Raw genomic sequence first — 23503 nt, 5'->3', positions numbered from 1 at the left:
GTAGAGGGTCAGTGAAAAAGAGGAAGACCCTCGATGAGATGGACTGACACAGTGGCTGCAACAGTGGGCTCAAGCATAGCAACAGTTGTGAGGATGACGCAGGACCGGGCAATGTTTCATTCTTTTGTTCTTAGGGTCGCTATGAGTCGGAACCCGCTCAATGCACCTAATAACAACAACAACAAGATTTTATGAGCCCTTACTATATGCCAGGCACATTTCTAAGTGCTGCACATGTAGTCTAGACCCACTGCTGTCGAGTCGATTCCAACTCATAGCGACCCTTCAGGACAGAGTAGATATGCCCCATAAGGCTTCCAAGGCTGCAACCTTTACAGAAGCAGACTTGCACATCTTTCACACATGGAGTGGCTGGTGCACCATGTAGTAATTAATCTTAATCCTCACACCAACCCTGTAAAGTAGATGCTATTATTATCTCCGTTCTATAGACAATGTCCTTGAAGAACAGAGAGGTTAAATAACTTGCTCAAAGTCACACAGCTAATAAGTGACAGAGCCAGGAATTGAACCAATGCAGTCTAGCTCCAGAGTCAACAATCTTAACCACTCTACTATACTGCTCACCACACACAGACACACACACACTCATACATACACATACATATGCTTCCTATAGCTTCCTATCACCATTAGAATGAATCCATACTATTTATAATGGCCAAAAATTATAATTTGATCTGATCTAACCCCCGCCCACCTCTCCAGACTTGTATCTTGATGTTCACAGTCTTGAAGTTCAGTTGCAGCCACCTCAGACTGCTCTAGTTCCCCATACAAGTCATGCTGTTTCTCACTTCAATGCTTTTACTCAAGTTATTCCTCTGCTTTGGCTATTTACTTCCTTTCCCTCTCCTCCCCTGCTCCTAGCCAACTCCTACATGTTGTTTAATGCTCCACTCAGGTATCACTTCCTCCATAAACCTTCACTGAGCAGTTCAGATTTGTTCCTCATTTGGGCTCCCATTATGCCTCGTTCCTATCTCTTTCAGTGCACTTCTTATGCTATTTGATAATTATTTATACGTCTGTCTCCCTCACTAGACTGTGAGCTCCTAGAGGGCAGGGATTGTGACCTACTCCTCTTTGTATCCCTAGATCCTGGCACTTGGCAGGCATTCAATAACATTTCATAAGTAAACGAGGTCCAAGCAGAAAAGGAACTTACTGAAGGTCACACAGCTAGCTAGAGGAAGAGTTATCAAATTCCAAAGCCTGTGTTCCTTCCAATGTTTTACAGATGATTAAGAAAAATTAAGTGATTCACCCAAAGTTACACAGGAAAAGCCAGATTAGCACCCAGCTCTGCTGACTCCCAGACAGGTGCTTTTTCCATTGCATCCAAATGCCTTGCCATACCCTTGGACTTTTCTGTACTTTTTCCTTGGACTTTTTCATCCTAGCCTTTGACATGGGCTATCATGTCAAGAAGAGTAGAAAGGACTATGGGTTTCTGTCTTTTATGCATGTGAATGTGTGGAAGGGTGATATGAGGACACAATGGGGATCATGAACACCCTCAAAGGAAAGATCACAGGATGAAAATATTTTTGGTAGTACCATAATAGTAAACTGCTTTATAGTAGGCTACCCCTTGCCGTCGAGTCAATTCTGACTCATAGTGACCCTATAGGACAGGGTAGAACTGCCTCATAGGGTTTCCAAGGAGCAGCTGGTGGATTCAAACTGCCGACCTTTTGGTTAGCAGCCAAATGCTTAACAACTGTGCCACCAGGGCCCTTATAGTAGGCTAGACCCCAAAATATGTAATGGCTCAAACATGATAGAACTTTGTTTCTCAGTCATGTAACAGTCCAAGATAGGAATTCTTGGTCAGCAGGGGCAGTTCTCCTCCACATGGTCATAAAGGGACACAGGATGATAAGACCCCTAGATCACCTTGGGTTACCACATTCCAGTCATCCAGATGGGAGGAAAGCACATGAAGGAGCACTCATGGAAGACTTCTATAGGCCAGGCCTGGAAATGCCACACATCATTCCTCTTCACTTCACGTGACCACACCTCACTGCAAGGCAGACTGGGAGATACAGTCCAACTGTAGGTTCAAGTAGGAGAAAAATGGTTTTGGTGGGAAGCTGGTGACCTTTGCCCTTATAACAGGAAAGGTGAGCTAATGTTTACCTTGGGTGTTGGGTAAATGATGAAAGAGGCTTAGTTCATTACCTTTGCACTAATAAGGTATATAATGCAGCTCTGTTTAGCCGGCCCCATGCATAGCCAGGGGAAATGTGTGTTGCCAAATGTAAGCAGAATTTTTAATCATGGTAGACAGTTGAGCTCCCTATTGAGTCACTTACCAGGAAGTAGCAGCTGGAGGGTGACTTGTAATGCTGATGATTCCTTAATTATTAATCACTGACACTTTGTAGACTGCATTTAAATAAAATCCCAGCTGGGTTGGTATACAATATTGTAATGTTGGGCCTCAAATATTTTTTCCTCCTCTGCATGTCTAGACTAGAGAGGGTGTTAAATAGATGGCAAAGTAGCAACCTGATTCATTGCTAGCCAACCATGAGGTGCTCAAAACCAAAGGAGAAAAAAGACAAAATCCAAAGTGGAACTCATTTCAACTTCAAACCATAGCCACAGGCATGGACTTATTCCCTGCCAGTTTGTGTTTGCCCAAACACAGTGCAAAGTTATTGATGACCTCATGTAGACTAGGGGAGTGAGAAAAGTCAATCAATTTGGATTGAAATAGCCCCATGATTCCCTGGTAAGAGATATGTAAATTCCCAGAAGAGCTTTGTAAAACAGCTGCCCCAGTTCTGCCCCCTAGAGATTCTGATTTAGTAAGTCTGTGGTGTGACCTGGGAACCAGGATTTTTTTTAATGTCACCCAGATGATTCTGACGCAGAGCCAGGTTTTGGGAATTACTGCTCTAACACCATGGGAGGGGAAGAAGGAGGCATGCCAAAGCACAGACGGAAGAGAGGAATTTTTTAATACTGTGTATGAAATAAAAATCAACACTAAGGAAAACTAGGCTCATATCTTGACATGTAGAGCTGTCCCAGAGTAGACTCATTCAGGGGAACCTAGAAAACAGGCCTCTTCTGGGATTGGCTATGCAGTCCCTTGCACAGGCTGGCTATAAACTAGGAGAGGTATTATGACTGTAGACTTTCCCCTGGACATTCCATATACCTAACTTGTTTTCTTTTTTTCCCAGTTTGTTGCTCAGCCTAACTGCCAACAGTTACTTGCCACCCTATGGTATGATGGCTTCCCTGGATGGCGGCGGAAACACTGGGTAGTCAAGCTTCTGACCTGCATGACCATTGGGTTCCTGTTTCCCATGCTGTCCATAGCCTACCTGATCTCACCCAGGAGCAACCTTGGACTGTTCATCAAGAAACCCTTTATCAAGTTTATCTGCCACACAGCATCCTATCTGACCTTCCTCTTCATGCTTCTTCTGGCTTCTCAGCATATTGTCAGGACAGATCTCCATGTACAAGGCCCGCCTCCAACTGTCGTGGAATGGATGATATTGCCTTGGGTTCTAGGTGAGTCAAAGGGGCCAGGAGCTATGGCCAAACTTCCTTACAATTTCCTCTCAAGAAATGGGACAGGCAGCGGTACTGGCCCTGAACTAGGGCACCTGCCGTCTGTGCTGTAGGGTAGTCTAGGGTAGTCCTTTGTTGGGAGTCTTGGAAATGTGTTCCCTTCTGCCCCAGGCCCTGGTCACTCAGTACTGCATGGTCCATAGTAAGATTGGCAGTGTATCCAGGGCCTAACTTGCTTCTGCTAACCTAATGTCTTCAAGGACAGAGTATTGTCTGTCAACTGGTTTAGATGGAAAGCCAAATGTCAGTCCAGTCGGGCCTCAGGTAAAGCTAGGCAGGGCAAGTGCTGATCAGCCTATTCAAAGCCATCTTTCCCATAACCAAGGACACTTGGATCTGCTGCTTTCTCATGGTTACTACATACAATCCCAGCACTCATTCAGGGTCCATATCCTATTTGGATACTGAGTCCACATTCAGGGGCGGAACCTGGGAAATTCATACCACACACATCATGGTAAGAACAGCTTTATCAGTAGTCTCCATGCATTGTTTAGATTGCACTGGGCTCTTCTATACATTACTATCCTCTAAGCCCTTGCTACTCAAAGTTTTGTTGCCAAACTAGTAGTATCAGCATCACCTGGGAGCTTAGCTTGTTAGACATACAGGATCTCAGGTCCCATCCCAGATCTATGGAATGAGAATCTGCATTTTACCATGATCCTCATATGATTCATATGCACATCAAAGTCTGAGAAGCACTGCCATAGAAGCACAGCCACAAGGTTTCCACATGCCAAGGCTAAAGGAACAATCTATGTCATCAGGCAGATTTCCAGGAAAACTCTACACAATGAGAGGAGAAAAGAGAATACTAAATTATTTGGGGCCCCACTGTGTAGCTTCAGCCCCAACATCCAGTAATTTGGTCCATGGTCAGTTTGCTCACCTCAAAAACTCATTGAGAAGTTTTCCCTTTAGCACATAGTAGAAACTAAGGAACTATGGGATAATATTGATCTAATTAATTTGTTGATGAAATTATTCCCACTCCAAAATGGGGAGGGTGGTAGAACCAGGCACCCAAAATTGCAACAGCATTCCAGTAATTATAGTAAAAATACTAAAAGCGAGTAATACCCAGAAAAGTACAACATATGATCATCTTCTGGTAAAGGCTATCAGGTTTGGCAAGTTCAAGACTGGGAGGTGAGGTAGTAAAGAAAGAGAATTAAGTGATTACTATCTCTAGGGGTTTCACTCCACTGACCCCAGTTCATTCCTTAATTTCATCTTTCTTCACTTGTGGGGATCCTGCTGTGATGGCCAGGACTAACCCTGTGTAGAAATAAACCTTTTGCCTCCATTCCTCAGGTTTCATTTGGGGGGAAATTAAGGAAATGTGGGATGGTGGATTTACTGAATACATCCATGACTGGTGGAACCTGATGGATTTTGCAATGAATTCACTCTACCTGGCAACGATTTCCTTGAAGATTGTGGCCTATGTCAAGGTAAATTGGAATGTCTGCCATCTTTCTAAAGCAATGATTTTGGTTACATTAAGCTTTAGCACTTGGAGCATAAAAGGTTTAGCAAAAAAGTGCTGATAACAGTCCCAATCTATGTGTATAAACAGACTTTCCTTCATTGGTTTGTAACCAGTGTCTACCTAATCAAAGAAAGTGGAGAATGGAGCAATTACCAGTGAATCCTTTAGCTTCATAGATTCTCTGGGCAAAAGGGGCTTCAGCCACTCACTCATCTAATCAGTGTTTAAATCCTCTCTACAATGCCCCTGCTAAAGGGATGGCCTGCCAATGCTTCAATAGGGCAGGGACAGGAAATTCACTCAATTTACTACTTCCGAAAGCCTCTCTCAACCCATTAAAAAATGTTACTTTATATTTTTCCAATATCATTCTCCCTGTGACACATTCATTAGTAATCCTTCTTCCCTGTAGGGTCATACAGAACTGCTATTCTTTCTCCATGACGGTGCTTCCGATATGACGTCATCTCTCCCTAACCTGCTGAGCTGTCTCTTCTCAAAGCTAAACATTCCCACTTTATTCAACTGTTCTTTATATGACAGGTAGCAGAACCCTAGAAATGTCACTGCAGGAGACACAGACCTTTAATCAGCTCTGCCTCCCTCATCACTTCCACCACCACCAGGATGATCATTCAAGCCATTATGAATCCAGCTTTTTGACTATCACCCAGCCTATGCTTTTCTACCAATTCAAATCACACACACACACACACACACAGACACACACACACGCACACACCACCCTGATGCTTTTGCCGCACAATGTGCAGCCTGAATTATCTTGAAAATAGCTTCGCGTCTGGGACCACACTTTATCTGGGTAATCACAGACTCAGAGTTCAGGTCTGGTGATTATTAAACAATGGGATGGTAGTACTCTTTCAACTGAGCTTCTCCAGCATGAGGAAAGGCTGACAATTCAGTCTCTGAGCTTGTCTAGTCAATCATGCTTTTTGGCACTAAATCCTACATTAAAGAGTTTCAGAATGGGAATATGGCTGCTCCCCAAATTTCCAACAACTTAGTTCATTTTTATATTCCTAATGTGCATGTTGCATAAATTTTAAGACCTTGGGAGTTATGTGGAGCATGAATATTGAGTACAGTCATGAAACATTTTTGAAAGGAGCTGAAGAGTATGCCTTATACATGTGGTGATCGTTTAATGCATACTTACAACTTCCTTACAAGAAAAAGCTGGTGAGGAAAATGTCTGACTCTCTGGTTAATGTACCTGGATGAAATCCATGTCATTCTGGCACTCTGCTGACTAAGTAACACTTTTTGCCTAAAAAGACACTTCTTCCTTTGGAAGTAGTATTTATACACTACAGGGCCCATAAATTATCAACCTAAAAATTGATAGATTTTGTTTAAACGGGGAAGCTTAGAATAAAAATGAAGAAAAGGATTAACTCTTGGGGATGTGAAAAATGTCTCTATAGATACCCAGCCTTAACTAATCACATAACCCATCCAACCTCACTGGCAAGACTTCCAAGGAGTTTGTCACTTCCCCACCACAGAGCACAAGAATGAATCAGCTCAACTAAGCTGGGTATATACCCTTCAACTGACAAACACTTAACTCAAAGGAGACCTTTGCCAAGAGTCGGAGTCCGTCTCAAGGAAGAATTTAAAGATCAAGAAATGCCACACGCAGAATTTGGATTTGTGTGAGAACTTGTAACTGGGCCGAGTCTGGTCCACTCATCTACAGAGGCACACCAGTCTGAGATGACCTTCCCCAAGCAGGCTGAGGCAATTTATGTGCGGTAAAGCTACAAGAGCTGTTCCATATGTGCCTTGAAACATTTCAGATCACTGTTGTACTGGGGCAGTACAGAAGTGCCATGGGATAAGCGAGCCTTAAAGATAATTCTTTATCAAAGTGAAAAACTAGTCAAAAAAATATACTCCACCTCACATGTTCTCCAACAACAGGAACCAAAAGACATACATCCAAAGTACTCAAAAGGAAAAAATAAACATAAGATTGACCCCCAGCACCCCCACAGATAACCCTACAAATTGAGGGATAATTGTCCTTTTGCCCTCTAGAATAATACCACCTAGATCTACCCCACCTCATTCCCAGACTAAGCCTGGACTTTGATACCCACTGAGTTGGTATCCTTCAGCTAGCACTTGGCTCAAAACACAATTCTCCCCAAAATCCTTATTACTATTCAGCCCCCATATTAGGCTATTCCTCTTTGTATTTGGCTTTTGGGTTGACAGAGTATAGTTCAAAACCCCTCTGAAAGGCCTAGAGGCCAATTTTCCAGCTGCATTCCATCTAAAAGAATATAAGAAAAACCACTTACCTCACAATATCACTGCCTCAAGAGTCAGGGAACCTGAATTTAATCTTTACACTGATACAAGCTGGGTTACCATAGGCAATCCCTTTACCTCTCTGAACCTCAGATTTTGCCCCTGATAAACAAGAAGATTGGACTAGATTAGTGGATTTTAACTTTTCATTTCTTCCATGGAATCACTTCTTTGAGCCAAAACTTACACAGAACTCCAATATATAAAAGGGCTCAAAGACTGAATTTGGCTTGAGGAATGAGTCTTCTGGGCCTCCTGTTTGACTCCCCCAGTGGCCACTAGATCCCTCCACTGAACCCTCAGGCTCCAAGGAACACACTTTGAAAACCACTATGTTAGATCAGAGGTCAGCAATCTACGGCCTGCAGACCAAATTCAGCCTGCTGTCATGCTCATTAGTTTGCCTGTTGTCTATGGATACTTTAGCACTACAAGTGAAATATAGTAGTTGTTATAAGCATCATATGGCCCAGAAAGCCTAAAATACGTACTATCTGGCCCTTGACAGAAAAAGTTTGCTGAGCTCTATGCAAGATGAGGAGTCCCTGGGTGGTGCAAATGGTTAACTGTTCAGCTCCTAACTGAAAGGTTGGCAGTTAGAGTCTACCCAGAGGCACCTTGGAAGAAAGGCCCAACTTTCTACCTCCAAAAAATCAGACACTGAAAACTGTTTGGAGCTCAGTTCTACCCTGCAACACGTGGGGTCACCATGAGTCAGAATCAACTTGAAGGCAACTGGTTTGGTTTTTGATATGCAAGATGACCTCCAACCTTATTCCGTACTCTCCCTTTCTATGACATCTTTCACACTTTTGAGTGTCTTACAAATCCAGGCTCACCATCCCATGGGCCACATACTTTCCTGTGCTTACAGTTCTGTCTGTGGGAAGAAACAATCCTAAATTATGAGCTATACATGTTCCAGTTGATAGTTTCCAGTTTTAAAACATAGGTCTGTTTTACTATCAGGCAAAGTGTCTCCACACTAACACATACCTCAAAACATTTGAAGGCATAACTACCGAACATCTGTGCTGTGATATCAAATATAATGTAAGTAACATTTAAGAGATATAGTGCTTGACTGTCTAGTGACCTAGGTTTTAGTTCTGGCTCTACCACCAACTTAACCTTAAGCATGTCACTCTGCCACTCTGGATTTCAGTTCCTCCATTTGTAAAATAGGCATAAAAATGCCTACACCTCACAGGGATGTTTTCTTTGGAAGGAAAAACATAGAAATACAAAGCTTGGCCAAGAATACATAAAAACTGATTGGCCACCAAAAAGTCTAGCTGAAATGCACAAATGCAAGAAGGTTTCTCCGAATTCCTTTGACAGTTAAGGATATTGGACGCACACAAATGATTTTAACACCACCAGTTTCCTCTGTTGTTGGGACTGACCACATTTTAGAAATGCTACCGATATAACTTGGACCCAAATGCAACATTTTCTCAGGAAAGTTGTTTACATTTAGTCCTGTGAAATTGTGATATTTATGTGAGAGTTCAAGGCAATATGCTTCAGACTGAATGCCAGGCAGAATCTACTTCTTTCCTGGAGAAGGTAATAAGCAATTCCTTGTATTTCTATAACGTCTACCCCTTCTTATGGAGTGCACAGGCTTTCAGATATGGATATGGGATCCCAAGTGTGTGCAGTGTGTAGGAGTAGGCTTTACCCTCATTTTATGGTGAAATTGAGAGCCATAAGCAGTTTTAAAGACAAAGCCTGAATTGGAGCTCAGATCCCACAATGAAGTAATCTTTCTACAAGTGAGGCTGCCCCCTAATGTTGCAGGAGCCAGAAGCCCAGGATAGGGCTGAAGAGTGGGCAAAGAAAGGGCAACTAACCCCATGACCACTGACTCTCCCCCTCCTTCATCCCCCTGGCTCTTCATTTGTTTTAGAGGGATATTCTAACTTGTAGGGCTGTCAACAGAACAACGATAACAACAACAACAAAAAATACATCCATATACCACTGTGTGATGCAGTAATAAATTCACTACCTGGAAGGTTGACACGCCATTTGCAATAATGTAGAGTGCACTACAGCCTGCTAAAAATTCAACGGAAAGGTCCTAAGGATGCTGTGTCAGCCCCAAACTGCAGTCAGCAGGGGAGTCAGGATGAACACTGCACAATGAGGAGGCTGAATTGATCCCTCGTCCTTCAGTTAATATAACTAGTCCATGGTGCTCAGAACAAAATGGGGAATTGAAGAAGTAGATCGGATTTGAAATCTCATTAGGAAACAAGGTGATTTGTCCACACTGTATTGGGCATACCAGTGGCTCTGTTTCCGTGACACTCCCCAACAATATGGGAAACTCAGAAAATGTATGTTGGTAAACCACAGGTGATTGCGCCAGGCGATTGCTCAGAAATGCATTCTTATATGTGTATATGCTGGGTATATATTTGGATGGGAATGAGGGGAGGAGAGCTATCTATTAGCATCATGTAATGATTGGGTGGGGAAAAAAAAAGACAAACAGTGCCGTATGTAGAGCCTGTTGTATATATGAATGTTTGAAGAATACTTTGGTGATTTTATTTGGATTTGGAAAGGGAGGAAAGAGGGGAAAGTTTTATAAATGCTCATTGTGCCTCTCTTCTTGTGCACTTCTTGTTTCTTTCAGTATAATGGTTCTCGTCCAAGGGAGGAATGGGAAATGTGGCACCCGACCCTGATTGCAGAAGCACTCTTTGCGATATCCAACATTTTAAGTTCGTTGCGTCTCATATCCCTGTTCACAGCCAACTCCCACTTAGGGCCTCTGCAGATCTCTTTGGGGCGCATGCTGCTGGATATCCTCAAATTCCTCTTTATCTACTGCCTGGTACTGCTGGCCTTTGCCAACGGATTGAACCAGCTTTACTTTTATTATGAGACCAGAGCTATCGATGAGCCTAACAACTGCAAGGGGATCCGATGTGAGAAACAGAACAATGCCTTCTCCACGTAAGACTCCTTCCTCCCCTGTTTTGCCTTTTTTTCTACCTTGTCCTTCCTGGCCCTATGTTCAGTCTACGGCTTTGTCCCTGCCTCTTGACAGTGCATGCACAGCTCACTTATGGATCAACCTGCAGGTGTCCAAAGTGGAAGAAGGTCCTTCTCTCACTACAGGGAGCTAGCATAAGAAGTGTGGTTAGGGGAGAAGGGAAGAGACACAAGCACACACATGGGCACCCAGGGACTCCTCGAGAGAGTTAGTTCTGAGCTACTTTGGTAGCATCCTGCATATTTTTAAAGGAATTAATGGGGAGGGGGTAGATAATTCATTACTCAAAAAAAAGCACCCACCAAGGAAGTGAAACAGCGAAGCCATTTCTCTGAACAAGTGACTACCAAAGCTAACTTAACTATTCTGAGTCAAGTCCAAAAAACAAGGAAGAGTGCGAAAGTATCTTAATATACCCCCTTGCAAAGGAGTAAACTAGAGAGGGGATTAGAGTCAGTTTATCTTCTGAGATTAAACTTTCAGGTGGGAACTTTGAAAGCCAAGGAGCACCAAGCACTGATTGGAAATATCTCCCATTCCCATGTGGTACACAGGAGACAGCTCATGACTCTTTGTCTATGACCTCCAGACACGTGAAACTCCCGTGCCTTTTCCTTGTAAGGTCAAGTCCAACGTCTTCAGGACTTTCAGGCTTCCAGAACTGGCTTTTATTTTCCAACAAATCAATTTTAGGGGAAATAGCCAAAAGAAGGAAAATAAGCACATTTCAGGAAATTTGTTAGGTCTTGTCCTAGGCCTACCCTGGATGATGTCCTATACCTTGTCCATCTCCACCCTCAGTTCTAGAAAGTGCAACTCATAGCTGGTATTAACAGTAATGACCCCCAGGTAGTGCAAGATTCTTTGCCATTAAACTAAGATACAATTTTTTTTTCTTGACTGTATAAACTACAGCAGTGCAGTGGTCTCAAACGTGTTCAATAACAAAGGCCAGGAAAGACCGAGGGCTTTTCTTGATCCCAAATTACACTGATAGAGATGTAAAAACAATGTTATTTAACCTTCCCCTACCATGTGCCTCCAGCAGCATTTCCTAAAATGGGTTCCAAATAGCCCCAGTTCAATGGGATGGAAATAGAGATAAAATGGGATCTATGATCAAATGAGTTGGGGAAATGCTGGAACAATGTTTAAAAGGTTTCTTTACTGCAAGACTTCTCAGAGCCTTTCCTATGCACTGTGAATCTACAAAGGAGGGATGGAATATATAAGGTTCCCCAAATATATTGGCCACAGACACCTGCCTCCCCCTCTGTTTTTCAAACTATCTCTCCAGGAAGATGTTCCCATGAACAGAGTTTGAAAAATGCTGGCTCATTGCATTGCCCATCTTTAATAGCACCTGCCCCCTTCACTAGGCCACACCCCCTGCCTCTCTTCCCCGAACTCAGGGCAAAATCTTGGATGCACAAACCAAACTTACGTGAAATGGAGGCCAAAATGGGTTGGCAACCAAGAATGTACAATAGCAAGTTATCACCATGCTAGTCTCTCTTGACTAGGAGCTGCTTACTCTCCTGCATTACTCTAGAGACAGAACCCACATCAGCCTGTTTTCAAAAAGGAGCCATTTCATAGTGATTTGAGCACCAGGAGACTGCATTTGTTCGCATCAAAGTGTTAGACAGAATTGAACACCTGAATGCAAGATGGCTTTCATGAGGCCAGGTCCCTGCCAATTACCCTTTCATGTGAATTTTGCTGAGGAAGTTTATGCAATACCTCCTTGAATTTTTGTAGTGATTATTAACACCCCTGTTGCCAACTGACATTTTGGTCTCATCATTGCCCAGCAGGGACAATTGACAAGAACGGGCACCTGTAATACAGGAAATTATACCTTGGAGTGTTCAGGTATGAAGAAGCGTTGTCGTGCTGGAGCCAAATCAGCAATAATACTACCTCAACTTTACCTCTACCTGTTGATATTTTTTCCTTCATAGACACCTGACTCAGATTTATGTTTTATTTTTAAACCCATCAACTAAGTCATTCATTTCAGTTGCCGTGAAGTAGATTCCAACTTATGGTGACCCCACGTGTGTCAGAGTAGAACTGTGCTCCATAGGGTTTTCAATGGCTGATATTTTTGGAAGTAGATCACCAGGTTTTTCTTTCAAGGTGTCTCTAGGTGGACTCAAACTTTTCAGCTAGCAGCTGAATACCTGTTACAATACATACTACTCAACCAGAGCATCAAAAAGACTCAGCTTTTAGAGAAGAGGAAAAGGAGCTTGTTTATATACTGGATGTAAAGTATGACACCACCACTCAGCTGCTAGTTTGTTGTGTTGTGGTGGCTTGCATGTTGCTGGGATGCTGGACGCTATGCCACTGGTATTTCAAATGCCAGAAGGGTCACCCATGGAGGACAGGTTACAGTGGAGCTTCCAGACTAAGACAGACTGGGGAGAAGGACCTGGCGATCTACTTCTGAAAAAATTGGCGAATGAAAGCCTTATGAATAGCAGCAGAACATTGTCGATATAGTGCCAAAAGATGAGCACTTCAGGTTGGAAGGCACTCAAAATACGACTGGGGAAGAGCTGCCTTCTCAAAGTAGAGTCGACCTTAATGACTTGGATGGAGTCAAGCTTTCAGGACCTTCATTTGCTGATGTGGCACGACTCAAAATGAGAAGAAACAGCTGTAAATATCCATTAATAATTGGAACCTGGAATCGAAGCATGAATCTAGGAAAATTGGAAGTTGTCAAAAATGTAATGGAACGCTTGAAGATAGATATCCTAGGCATTAGTGAGCTGAAATGGACTGGTATTGGCCATTTTGATCAGACAATCATATGGTCTACTATGACAAGAATGACAAATTGAAGAGGAATGGCATAGCATTCATTGTCAAAAAGAACATTTCAAGATCTATCCTGAAGTACAACGCTGTCAGTGATAAGATAATATCCATATTCCTACAAGGAAGACCAGTTAATATGACTTATTTAAATTTACACACCAACCACCAATGCCAGAGATGAAGAAATTGAAGATTTTTACCAACTTCTGCAGTCTGAAATTGATCAAACATGCAATCAAGATGCACTGATAATTACTGGTGATTGGAATGCAAAAGTTGGAAACAAAGAAGAAGGATTAGTAGTTGGAAAATATGGCCTTGGTGATAGAAATGACGCCGGAAATTGCAGGATAGAATTTTGCAAGACCAATGACTTCTTCACTGCAAATACCTTTTTTCAACAACATAAATGGCGACTATATATTGTGGACCTTGACAGATGGAATACACGGGAATCAAATTGACTACATCTGTGGAAAGAGACAATGGAGAAGCTCAATATCATCAGTCAGAACAAGGCCAGGGGCCAACTGCAGAACAAACCATCAATTGCTCATATGCAAGTTCAAGTTGAAGCTGAAGAAAATTAAAACAAGTCCACAAGAGGCAAAGTACAATGTTGAGTATATCCCACCTAAATTTAGAGACCATTTCAAGAATAGATTTGATGCACTGAACACTAATGACTGAAGACCAGACTAGTTGTGGGATGACATCAAGGACATCATACATGAAGAAGGCAAAAGATCATTTAAAAAGACAGGAAAGAAAGAAAAGACCAAAATGAATGTCAGAAGAGACTCTGAAACTTGCTCTTGAACATAGAGTAGATAAAGCAAACAGGGAAATGATGTAGTAAAAGAGCTGAACAGAAGACTTCAAAGGGCAGCTTGAGAAGACAAATTAAAGTATTATAATGAAATTTGCAAAGACTTGGAGTTAGAAAACCAAAAGGGAAGAACACTCTCAGCACGTCACAAGCTGAAAGACTGAAAGAACCAAAGAAAAACTCAAGCTTTGAGTTGCAATATTGAAGGATTCGATGGACAAAATGGAGCCCTGGTGGCATAGTGGTTAAGCGCTCGGCTACTAATCAAAAGGTCAGCAGTTCAAATTCACCGGCTGCTCCTTGGAAACTGTATGGGGCAGTTCTACTCTGTCTATAGAGTTGCTATGGGTCAGAATCAACTGGATAGTAACGGGTTTGGATGGGCAAAATATTGCATGACACAGGAAGCATCAAAAGAAGATGGAAGGAATACACAGAGTCACGGTACCAAAAAGAATTGGTTGATGTTCAGCCATTTCAGGAGGTAGCATGTGATCAAGAACCGATGGTATTGAAGGCATTAGCAAAAAACAAGGCTCCAGGAATTGACAGAATACCAATTAAGATGTTTCAACAAACAGATGCAATGCTGGAAGTGCTCACACGTCTATGCTAAGAAATTTAGAAGACAGCTACCTGGCCAATTGACTAGAAAAGATCCATATATGTGCCCATTCCAGAGAAAGGTGATCCAACAGAATGCAGAAATTATCGAACAGTACATATCACACACAAGTAAAATTTTGCTAAAGATAATTCAAAAATGGTTGCAGCAATACATCGACAGGAAACTGCCAGAAATTCAAGTCAGATTCAGAAGAAGACGTGGAATGAGGGCTGTCATTGCTGATGTCAGATGGATCTTGGCTAAAAGCAGAGAATACCAGAAAGAAGTTTACCTGTGTTTTATTGAGCATGCAAAGGCATTCGACTGTGTGGATCATAACAAATTACAGATAACATTGCAAAGAATGGGAATTTTAGAACACTTTATTGTGCTCATGTGGAACTTGTACATAGACCACGAGTCAGTCATTCAAGCAGAAAAAGGGGATACTTCTTGGTTTAAAATCAGGAGAGGTGTGCATCAGGGTTATATCCTTTCACCATACTGTATACTGAACAAGTAATCTGAGAAGCTGGACTATATGAAGAAGAACAAGGCTTCAGGATAGAAGGAAGACTCATTAACAACCTGTGATATGTAGATGACACAACCTTGCTTGCTGAAAGTGAAGAGGACTTGAAGTACTTACTGTTGAAGATCAAAAACTACAGTCTTGTTTAATGAGAAACTATTCTGTAAACCTTCACCTGAAGTATAATAAAAAAAAAAAACTACAGTCTTCAGTATGGATTACATCTCAACATAAAGAAAACAGTAATTCTCACAACTGGACCAATAAGCAACATCATGATAAATGGAGAAAAGATTTAAGTTGTCAAGGATTTCATTTTACTTGAATTCATAATTAACATTCACGAATGCAGCAGTCAGGAAATCAAACGATGCATTGCATTGGGCAAATCTGCTGCAAAAGACCTCTCTGAAGTGTTAAAAAGCAAAGATGTCACTTTGAGGACTAAGGTGCACCTGACAGAAGCCATGATATTTTCAATCACCTCATATGCATGGGAAAGCTGGACAATGAATAAGGAAGGCCGAAGAAGAATTGATGCCTTCGAATTATGGTGTTGGCGAAGAATATTGAATATACCGTGGACTGGCAGAAGAATGAACAAATCTGTCTTGGAAGAAGTACAGCCAAAATGCTCCTTAGAAGGGAGAATGGTGAGACTTTGTCTTATGTACTTTGGACACATTATCAGGAGGGACCAGTCCCTGGAGAAGGACATCATGCTTGGTAAAGTAGAGGGTCAGCGAAAAAGAGGAAGACCCTCAATGAGGTGGATTGACACAGCAGCTACAACAATGGACTCAAACATAGCAACGATTGTGAGGACAGCCCAGGACCAGGCAGTGTTTCATTCTGTTTTACATGGGGTCACTATGAGTCAGAACTGATTTGATGGCACCTAACAACAACAACAAGTATGACATCTGCTTATTGTCATTCTTTTCCTTCTGGTTCTCCAGCCATGCCATTGCTGTTCGTCAGTTCAAAAAAGAAAAAAAAAAATTTCCCCTGGGCACACAATTCAAAGCGAACTCACTGTCCTGGTGCCAATCAAATAGCTGCACTATTGGTAACTTGAGTTTCGTATTCCATACTGGAAATACCTAGACTTCATCTACCATTGAGATAAGCAATTGGGAAGGCATCATCATTATGATGGCACAGGACTTGTGTGAGAAAAAAAAGTAGAAGCAGCAAGAAGCTAACTTGTCAGTCCTGCATCTCTATTCTGAAGTCTAGGCTCTCATCCTGAGGTTCTTCCTGAACACACGTGGCTGTGCCATAGGCACCTCAAACTCAGATGTCCACAATTAAACTTCTTATCTCCATGTCCTCGCCCTAAACCTATTTCCCTTGTAATTTCTCATCTCAGTAAATGACACCATCCAGAATCGTAAGAGTCATCTGGGACTCAACACATCCAGTCTGTCTGTTCTACTTCCTAAATCTGTCTCTAATCCATCCTCTATACCCGCACACACACACATCTTTCCCAAGGGCTACTTCAACAGCCGCTGAACTGGTCTCCCTGCCTCCAGTGTTGTGTCCCTGTCAAACAATCTCCCATCTGCCATGCTTTCTAAATACAGGTCTCATCCTGTCACCCCCTTGCTTCATGCCTGCCAGGGTATCTGAAACTTCTCCAGTGTAAAATCTAACCTCTTTGCCATAACACACGTCTTAGTTATCTAGTGCTGCTATAACAGAAATTCCACAAGTGGATGGCTTTAACAAACAGAAGTTTATTCTCTCACAGTTTAGGAGGCTGGATGCCCAAATTCAGGGTGCCAGCTCCCAGGGAAGACTTTCTCTCTCTGTTGGTTCTGGGGGGAAGGTCCTTCTCATCAATCTTCCCCTGGTCTAGGAGCTTCTCAGAGCAGGGACCCTGGGTCCACAGGACACGCCCCTCTCCAGACACTTCTTTCTTGGTAGTATGATGTCCCTCCCCTCTCTGCTTGATTCTCTCTTTTATATCTCAAAAGAGATTGACTCAAGAGACAACCTAATCCTGTAGATTGAGTCCTGCCTCATTAACATAACTACCTCTAATCCTGCCTCATTAACATCATAGAGGTTAGGATTTACAACACAAAGAGTAGTCAAATCAGATCACAAAACGGTGGACAACCACACAATACTGGGAATCATGGCCTGCCCAAGCTGACACACATTTTCAGGGAACACAATTCAATCCATAACAACACAGAACCTTGGTGATTTGGACCCTGCCTCTCCAGCCTCTGATTCCTCTCCTCCATAATCAACATCTTGAGGTTCCCCAACTATAGGAGAGCGTTTCAGCCCTAAAGGCCTTTGCATATCTCATGCCATTCCTTCTGCTGGAATGCTCATCTCCACCTGGCCAGCCTGATAAACTCTTACCTGTCCTTCCAGGCTCTGCAAAAGCATTACCTATTCTTTTAAAACTTTTCTTATCCTCTCTAACGTCATTCTCAGTTACAGGCTCCTTCTTCTGTGTCTCTCATGGCATTCTAAGCACATCTCCATTACAATACATATCCTGTTGTATTTTAATAATTTTTTGTCTTTCTTACCTATCAGACTGAGACCTCCATCTTTGTGCACCTTGTACCTACCATAGAGGAGCCTAAGACATAATCGGTGCTCATCATGTCTGTTGAACAATTAAGTGAGTAGAAGAATGAAGTCCAGTAGCAGTCCTATCTATCATTCTAGACAATCTACTTCTGCTCCCCAGGATGACCGAAGTATCTGGCCAGCTTTGTGACTCTGCTGATACATATTGAGCTTGCTGTCAGTGAAAACCCTTGGCCTTTCTCATACCTCCCCCAGTGCCCTGTACTTGGGCACTTGGCCCCAGAGCAAAGCTCTATATTGATCCCTATTAAATGTCATCTTGTTAGTTCCAGCTTATTGCTCCAGGTTGTTGAAATCTTTCTGAAACTTGATCTTGTCATCTAATTTATTAAATATCACTCCCAGTCTTGTGTCATCTGAAGATCTAAGAAGCATGCCATCTATTCTTATCCAAGGCATTGATAAAACTGTCAGGCTTCGTATTCACTGGATGGAATATTAGGCAGCTATTAAAAGGATAAATATGAAGACTGTGTTGTTGTTGAGTGCTGTGGAGTCAGTTCCAACTCATAGCAACCCTATGTACAACAGAACGAAACACTGCCCGGTCCTGTGCCATCCTCACAATTGTTGCTATGTTTGAGCCCATTGTTGCAGCCACCGTGTCAATCCATCTATGCAATAAAAGTGTCTATACCCAAAATGTTTAAAAAAACACACAAAAATTTTATATATTATGATTGCAACTATGTACAACTTGATATGCATATGGATGATTATCTATCTATAAAAGATAATAAATAAATGTAAAACAACAAGGTGGTATTTAGGTACAAGGTTTACTGGTAATAGAAATAACTAACATTTAGTGAGTGCTTGGTTTAGGCAGTATTACAAATAAGCTTTACATGAATTAATTCATTTAATCCTCAGAACCACACTATGAGGTAGATACTATTATTATTACCCCCATTTTACAGATGGGAAAACAAGGGCACCAAGCAGTTACAAGGACATTTACACAGGCTGTAAATGTCAGTCAGGATTTCAATCCAGGCGTACAAGCTCCAGTCTGTGCTTGTAGCCAAAAATACAGATGTAAGATTGGTTTTGTAAAGTTATGTGTAAGATTTATTGTGTAAACTTGCAATTATAGTGAATACATGTAAAGCTAAATAGCACAAAGCTACGAACTAGCAGGCCACTTGGAACCTCCTTCCATCATTCGTTTGCACTACTCCTTCTTCATCAGCAGTGATTACTCCACCCGTCATTCAACCCACATTTCCCCATGTTACTCACATAGAAACAAACTCAGTCCCCATCAGAGTCTCTTCTTTTTGTTCTGGCCAGGTTTTAAAGGCCCTTATTGGTTGTCTAGGTTCCTGGGTGGTACAAACAGTTTGCGTTGGGCTGCTAATCAAAAGGTTGGTGGTTTGAACCCACCCAGTGGCAGCATGGAAGAAAGGCCTGGCAACCTGCTTCCATAAAGAGTGCAGCCAAGAAAACCCTATGGAGCTCAGTTTTACTCTGTAATACACGGGGTCACCATGAGTTAGAATCAACTCAATGGCATCAGGATTTTTTGTTGTTTGTTTTGTTTTATCGGTTGTCTTCTGCTTTTCACACTAATTTCAGTTCCTACCCTTCCTGCCACTGTTATCACAGGATGACGTCACTCATTTGTACTTCCCTTGGTTGTGTGCTTCTACCACCATCTTTTATAGATTAATTCAATAAACATTTATTCCGCAACTCCTATGTGGCAGGCCATGAGGATACTGAGTAAGACGGCATCTTTACCCCGAAGAAGCTGCCATAGTTAGTGCTTACTATATGCCTAGCGCTGTGCCGAGCACTTTACCTGCAGTATCTTATGTGATAGTGTGAGGTGGTTGTGTACGTGGGCTCTGGAATCAGACTAGCTAAGTGCAAATCCTACCTCTGTCACTTCCTGTCTGTGTGACCACTCTGTGCCTCAGTTTCTGATCTGGAAAAATAGAAGAAGAATAGTAGCTACTTCATAGGGTTGTACTGAGAACTACACATTATAATGTATGTAAAGTGCTTAGCACAGTGCCTGGCACATTATAAGAGCACAATAAAAACCAAAACCAAACCCGTTGCCGTCGACTCAATTCTGACTCATAGCGACCCTACAGGACAGAGTAGAACTGTCCCATAGGGTTTCCAAGGAGTGACTGGTGGATTCGAATTGGCAACTTTTTGGTTAGCAGCCAAACTCTTAACCACTGCAATACCAGGGATCCTACCCATAACCATTTTATAGATGAGGAAACTTGAAGCTTAAAGAGGTTAAGTAACTTTGCGAAAGTCATGTAGTTAATAAGTAGAGGAGTCTAAAGTTTGCTCTTAACCACTTCCCTCGACTGCCTCTACACTGTGATATGTGCCTTTATAGAATAAGGCTAGGGGCTATGGGAGCAGGCACTGGTGGCATAGTGCTTAAGAGCTTGGCTGCTGACCAAAAGATTGGCAGTTCATATCCGCCAGCTCTCCTTGGAAGCCCTATGGGGCAGTTCTAGTCTGTCCTATAGGGTCGGTATGAGTCGGAATCGGCTCGACGGCAACGAGTTTGTTTTTAGTCTGTCTTTGTAGTCAAAGAGTCGGAGCAGTCTTCTGGTCGTGACGGGGGGGATGGCTTCAGCTCAGCCTTACAGGTCAAACAAGAGATGAGCAGAGAGGGAGACAGGAGGGAAGTGGAGGCTAGACTTTCGGGGCAGGGTGGGGCTAGAAGCTTATTAAAGGTATAGAGAAATGAGAAATAGCAGGTCTGGGGAACTGCAGAATGGAGAGGGATGAGGCAGAAGAGCTAAACTTGCTTTTGCTCAATTTGGGATACTAAAGCTCAACTTGTGACATACAGAATGATGTCTCTGCTTTCTCCCAAGGAGCCTGTCCTTTCCAGTTCACCCTCCAGTTCTTCTTCGCTGGTCGAAATTAAGTCCAGAGTGGTAAATCCTCTCCATACTCGTTCTACCTTCTGAAAGATGAATCATCTCAAATATGACTTTTAGCGAATGTCCAGATGACTGCAGTTCCTATTTCTATTCTATTCTGCCCCCTTAGCTTTGTGATCTATTTACAGCTGGCTCCCAACTTGTGTGACTTCCTCCTTAACCACCTGGTATGGATTTGTCTTCCGTACTTTTAATATCGAATCTTCTTGAATCTTTGTATTTCACTCTGAGCCCTATGCTGAGCTAGCAAGTTCTATATGTTGGTTTACTGTCTCCTAAATGAAAATGGACTGATTATTTTCTCGAAAATGACCTCCTTTAAACTTTGAAAGATATTCTTTTGGTATTAGGATTTTGAGATATGGTTAACAAGTCTTTCTACGCATGGTGATTTTATTATGGACCCAGACACCAATAATGCCCCACCCCCAGGCGGTAGCTCTTTTCCCTGTGAATTCAACTGAGTCTGGAAGCCCCAGAGCTTTCTGCAGATGTCTCACCAGAATGTTCTTGTCCACCCCACATGCCATTCCCCTATTTTATCTGGGCATGCCTTTCAGCAGGCCAGATTCTCCTAGTGCCCAGACCACCTGTGGTATGTTGTGCATTCTCACTACCGACAACCAAGCTTGAGGAACAATCTCTTTCCCACTTCTTCCCCTCTTGTACAGTTATACCGATAGGGTTTCCTTGACTAGAATATCATCACAGTTGAGGGCAGATTTTAAATGCCCAGACTTTCACTTTCACTTTTAGAGAATCTTTGAATCAGTCAATGGAACAGCTAGTAGTAAACTCTACATTCAAGCACTAACCATTGCAATTTTGATTGGTGGTGGGGTGAAGGAGTGTAACATCATCCATTCAGAAGAAGCAACCAATTCAGTAAGACCCCGCCAACATCCTGATGACACACTTGCCTTGTCTTGTGGCCTTGTTGTCTGTTGTTATTCAATCAACAAATAACTTATGGAATGCATTCTATGTTCAAGGTCTTTCAACTTCTAAAGACTCTGGTTCTTGACTTCAAACTATCCCTCCTATTCACTGCAATTGCCTTCTGTTTCGTTGTTGTTGTTGTTGTTTCTGAACCACATCTGTCCCGGCTTCTGCTTTCCAGCTGCTATGCTAGCTGCTTGTGCCATTGCAGGCTGTGCCTCCTTTCCACCCTGACTGACTGATATCTAGTGCACACTGCCAGGCCCTGGCTATGCCCTCCTAGCAGGACCAGACTCCTGAGCCCCATATTTTGACACTCTGCCTGGCTCTGTGATTTATTTTATTGCCTGGCCCTAACTGGCAGAGTCTCCTGGAAATTTAAATCCTACGATACTTCTGACTCCCCATAGTCTGTTTTTATGCCCTGGCCTGTGGACTCCAGATTCTTATCTTGGTGTTGATTCTCAAATGGTTTGCCATCTGGCACTTATGTTCATCAAACAAAAATCAAATTTACTCTTCAAGGCTAGGTCACAAGCAATGTGATGCTGAAAGTATCATGGAAGTTATCTATGATGGTAATAAAAGAGCCATGTAGCAGGATGAAAATGGTTATGGTCACAAAGGGCCATGTCCATGTGGCCCAGTCAGCCCTGAAGGAGACTCCCTGAGAGTCAGTCAGGCCAGTGCAGAGCACAGCCTTCATCAAAATGAACTAATCCCCCACTGTGAAGCCTACTGATTGTGCAATTGTCAATGGGATTGCAATCTTCTATACTTTGATCCAATGATAAAAGTAATAGTAATAATAATAGTTAACATATATTCATTAATTTATTCAACAAATATTATTGAGTACCTATTCCATGCCGGTACATAGTAACAGTTAGTGTCTGTCCTCATGGAGCTTCTAGTGAGGAGGGATATAAAATAAACATTTGAACAAAAATAATAATAATAATAAGATAATTTTAGCAAGTTTTAAGTGCTACAAAGAAAATTAAATAAGGTAATGGGATAGAGGATAACTGGTGGGCTATTTTAAGCAGGAACTGACATTTGAACTGAGTCCTAAATGATGGGAAGGAGATAGCCCTTCAATGATCTAAGGGAAGAGCATCCCCGACAGAGGGCCTCTTTAAAGCACTTCTCATCATCCCCAAAATGAATGCAAGAACAAATTCCTAAGCCTCTTGAAATGCACTGGGCTCATTGAGAACAACACATTTGGAGCAATTGAAAAAGTACATACATTCTTAAAATAGCATTTCTTATGCCCTTCCACGTGTTTGGGAAATGGCTGGTTTATGCCACCAGTGAGCTGGCTGCATTTTATTGCTATATACACAGATTTCTGAAGATGAGGCAAAAGAAACCCTAGATATATCATTGCAAGCTTACGTATTAGGATGTGGAAACCATGAAAAGAAACAATAACTTGTGAAGCCATCAAATGTAGTCTAATGTAGTGGTTTGAAGAGGTTAGAAAGACCTGGATTTGAATTCTGGTTCTACACTTACTAGCTGTGTGACCTTGGGTAGGTCATTCAGTTCCCGAACCTCTGTTTCCCTATGAGTAACAAAAAAGTTTTTTGAGGATGATAATGATAATGTATGTAAAAATGCCTACCTAGCATGCTTATATATAAGCTCTCAACAACTGTTAGCTAATATGTCATATAATAATAATCCATATACAGTGTTAATTCAAGAACCCTTAAGCTCTTCCATTGAGCTTTGCACTATTCTGGGCCCTGTGGG

At 42.2% G+C, this 23503-nt stretch overlaps 1 protein-coding gene across 1 annotated transcript in view; it reads left to right on the top strand.

Moving 5' to 3' along the window:
* The window catches only part of TRPC5 (transient receptor potential cation channel subfamily C member 5), a 205794-nt gene that overhangs the window by 129150 nt on the left and 53141 nt on the right, over positions 1 to 23503 (top strand). The window contains exons 3-5 of the mRNA XM_004379783.1: positions 3222 to 3558; positions 4936 to 5075; positions 10101 to 10423. Of these exons, the coding sequence (XP_004379840.1) occupies positions 3222 to 3558; positions 4936 to 5075; positions 10101 to 10423 (800 nt within the window). The remainder of the gene's footprint in view (positions 1 to 3221; positions 3559 to 4935; positions 5076 to 10100; positions 10424 to 23503) is intronic.

Source organism: Trichechus manatus, unplaced genomic scaffold, assembly GCF_000243295.1.
Source record: "Trichechus manatus latirostris isolate Lorelei unplaced genomic scaffold, TriManLat1.0 scaffold00068, whole genome shotgun sequence".
Classification (NCBI taxonomy): domain Eukaryota; kingdom Metazoa; phylum Chordata; class Mammalia; order Sirenia; family Trichechidae; genus Trichechus; species Trichechus manatus.
The sequence above is the reverse complement of the archived record's forward strand: the minus strand, read 5'-3'. Positions and strand labels throughout refer to the sequence as shown.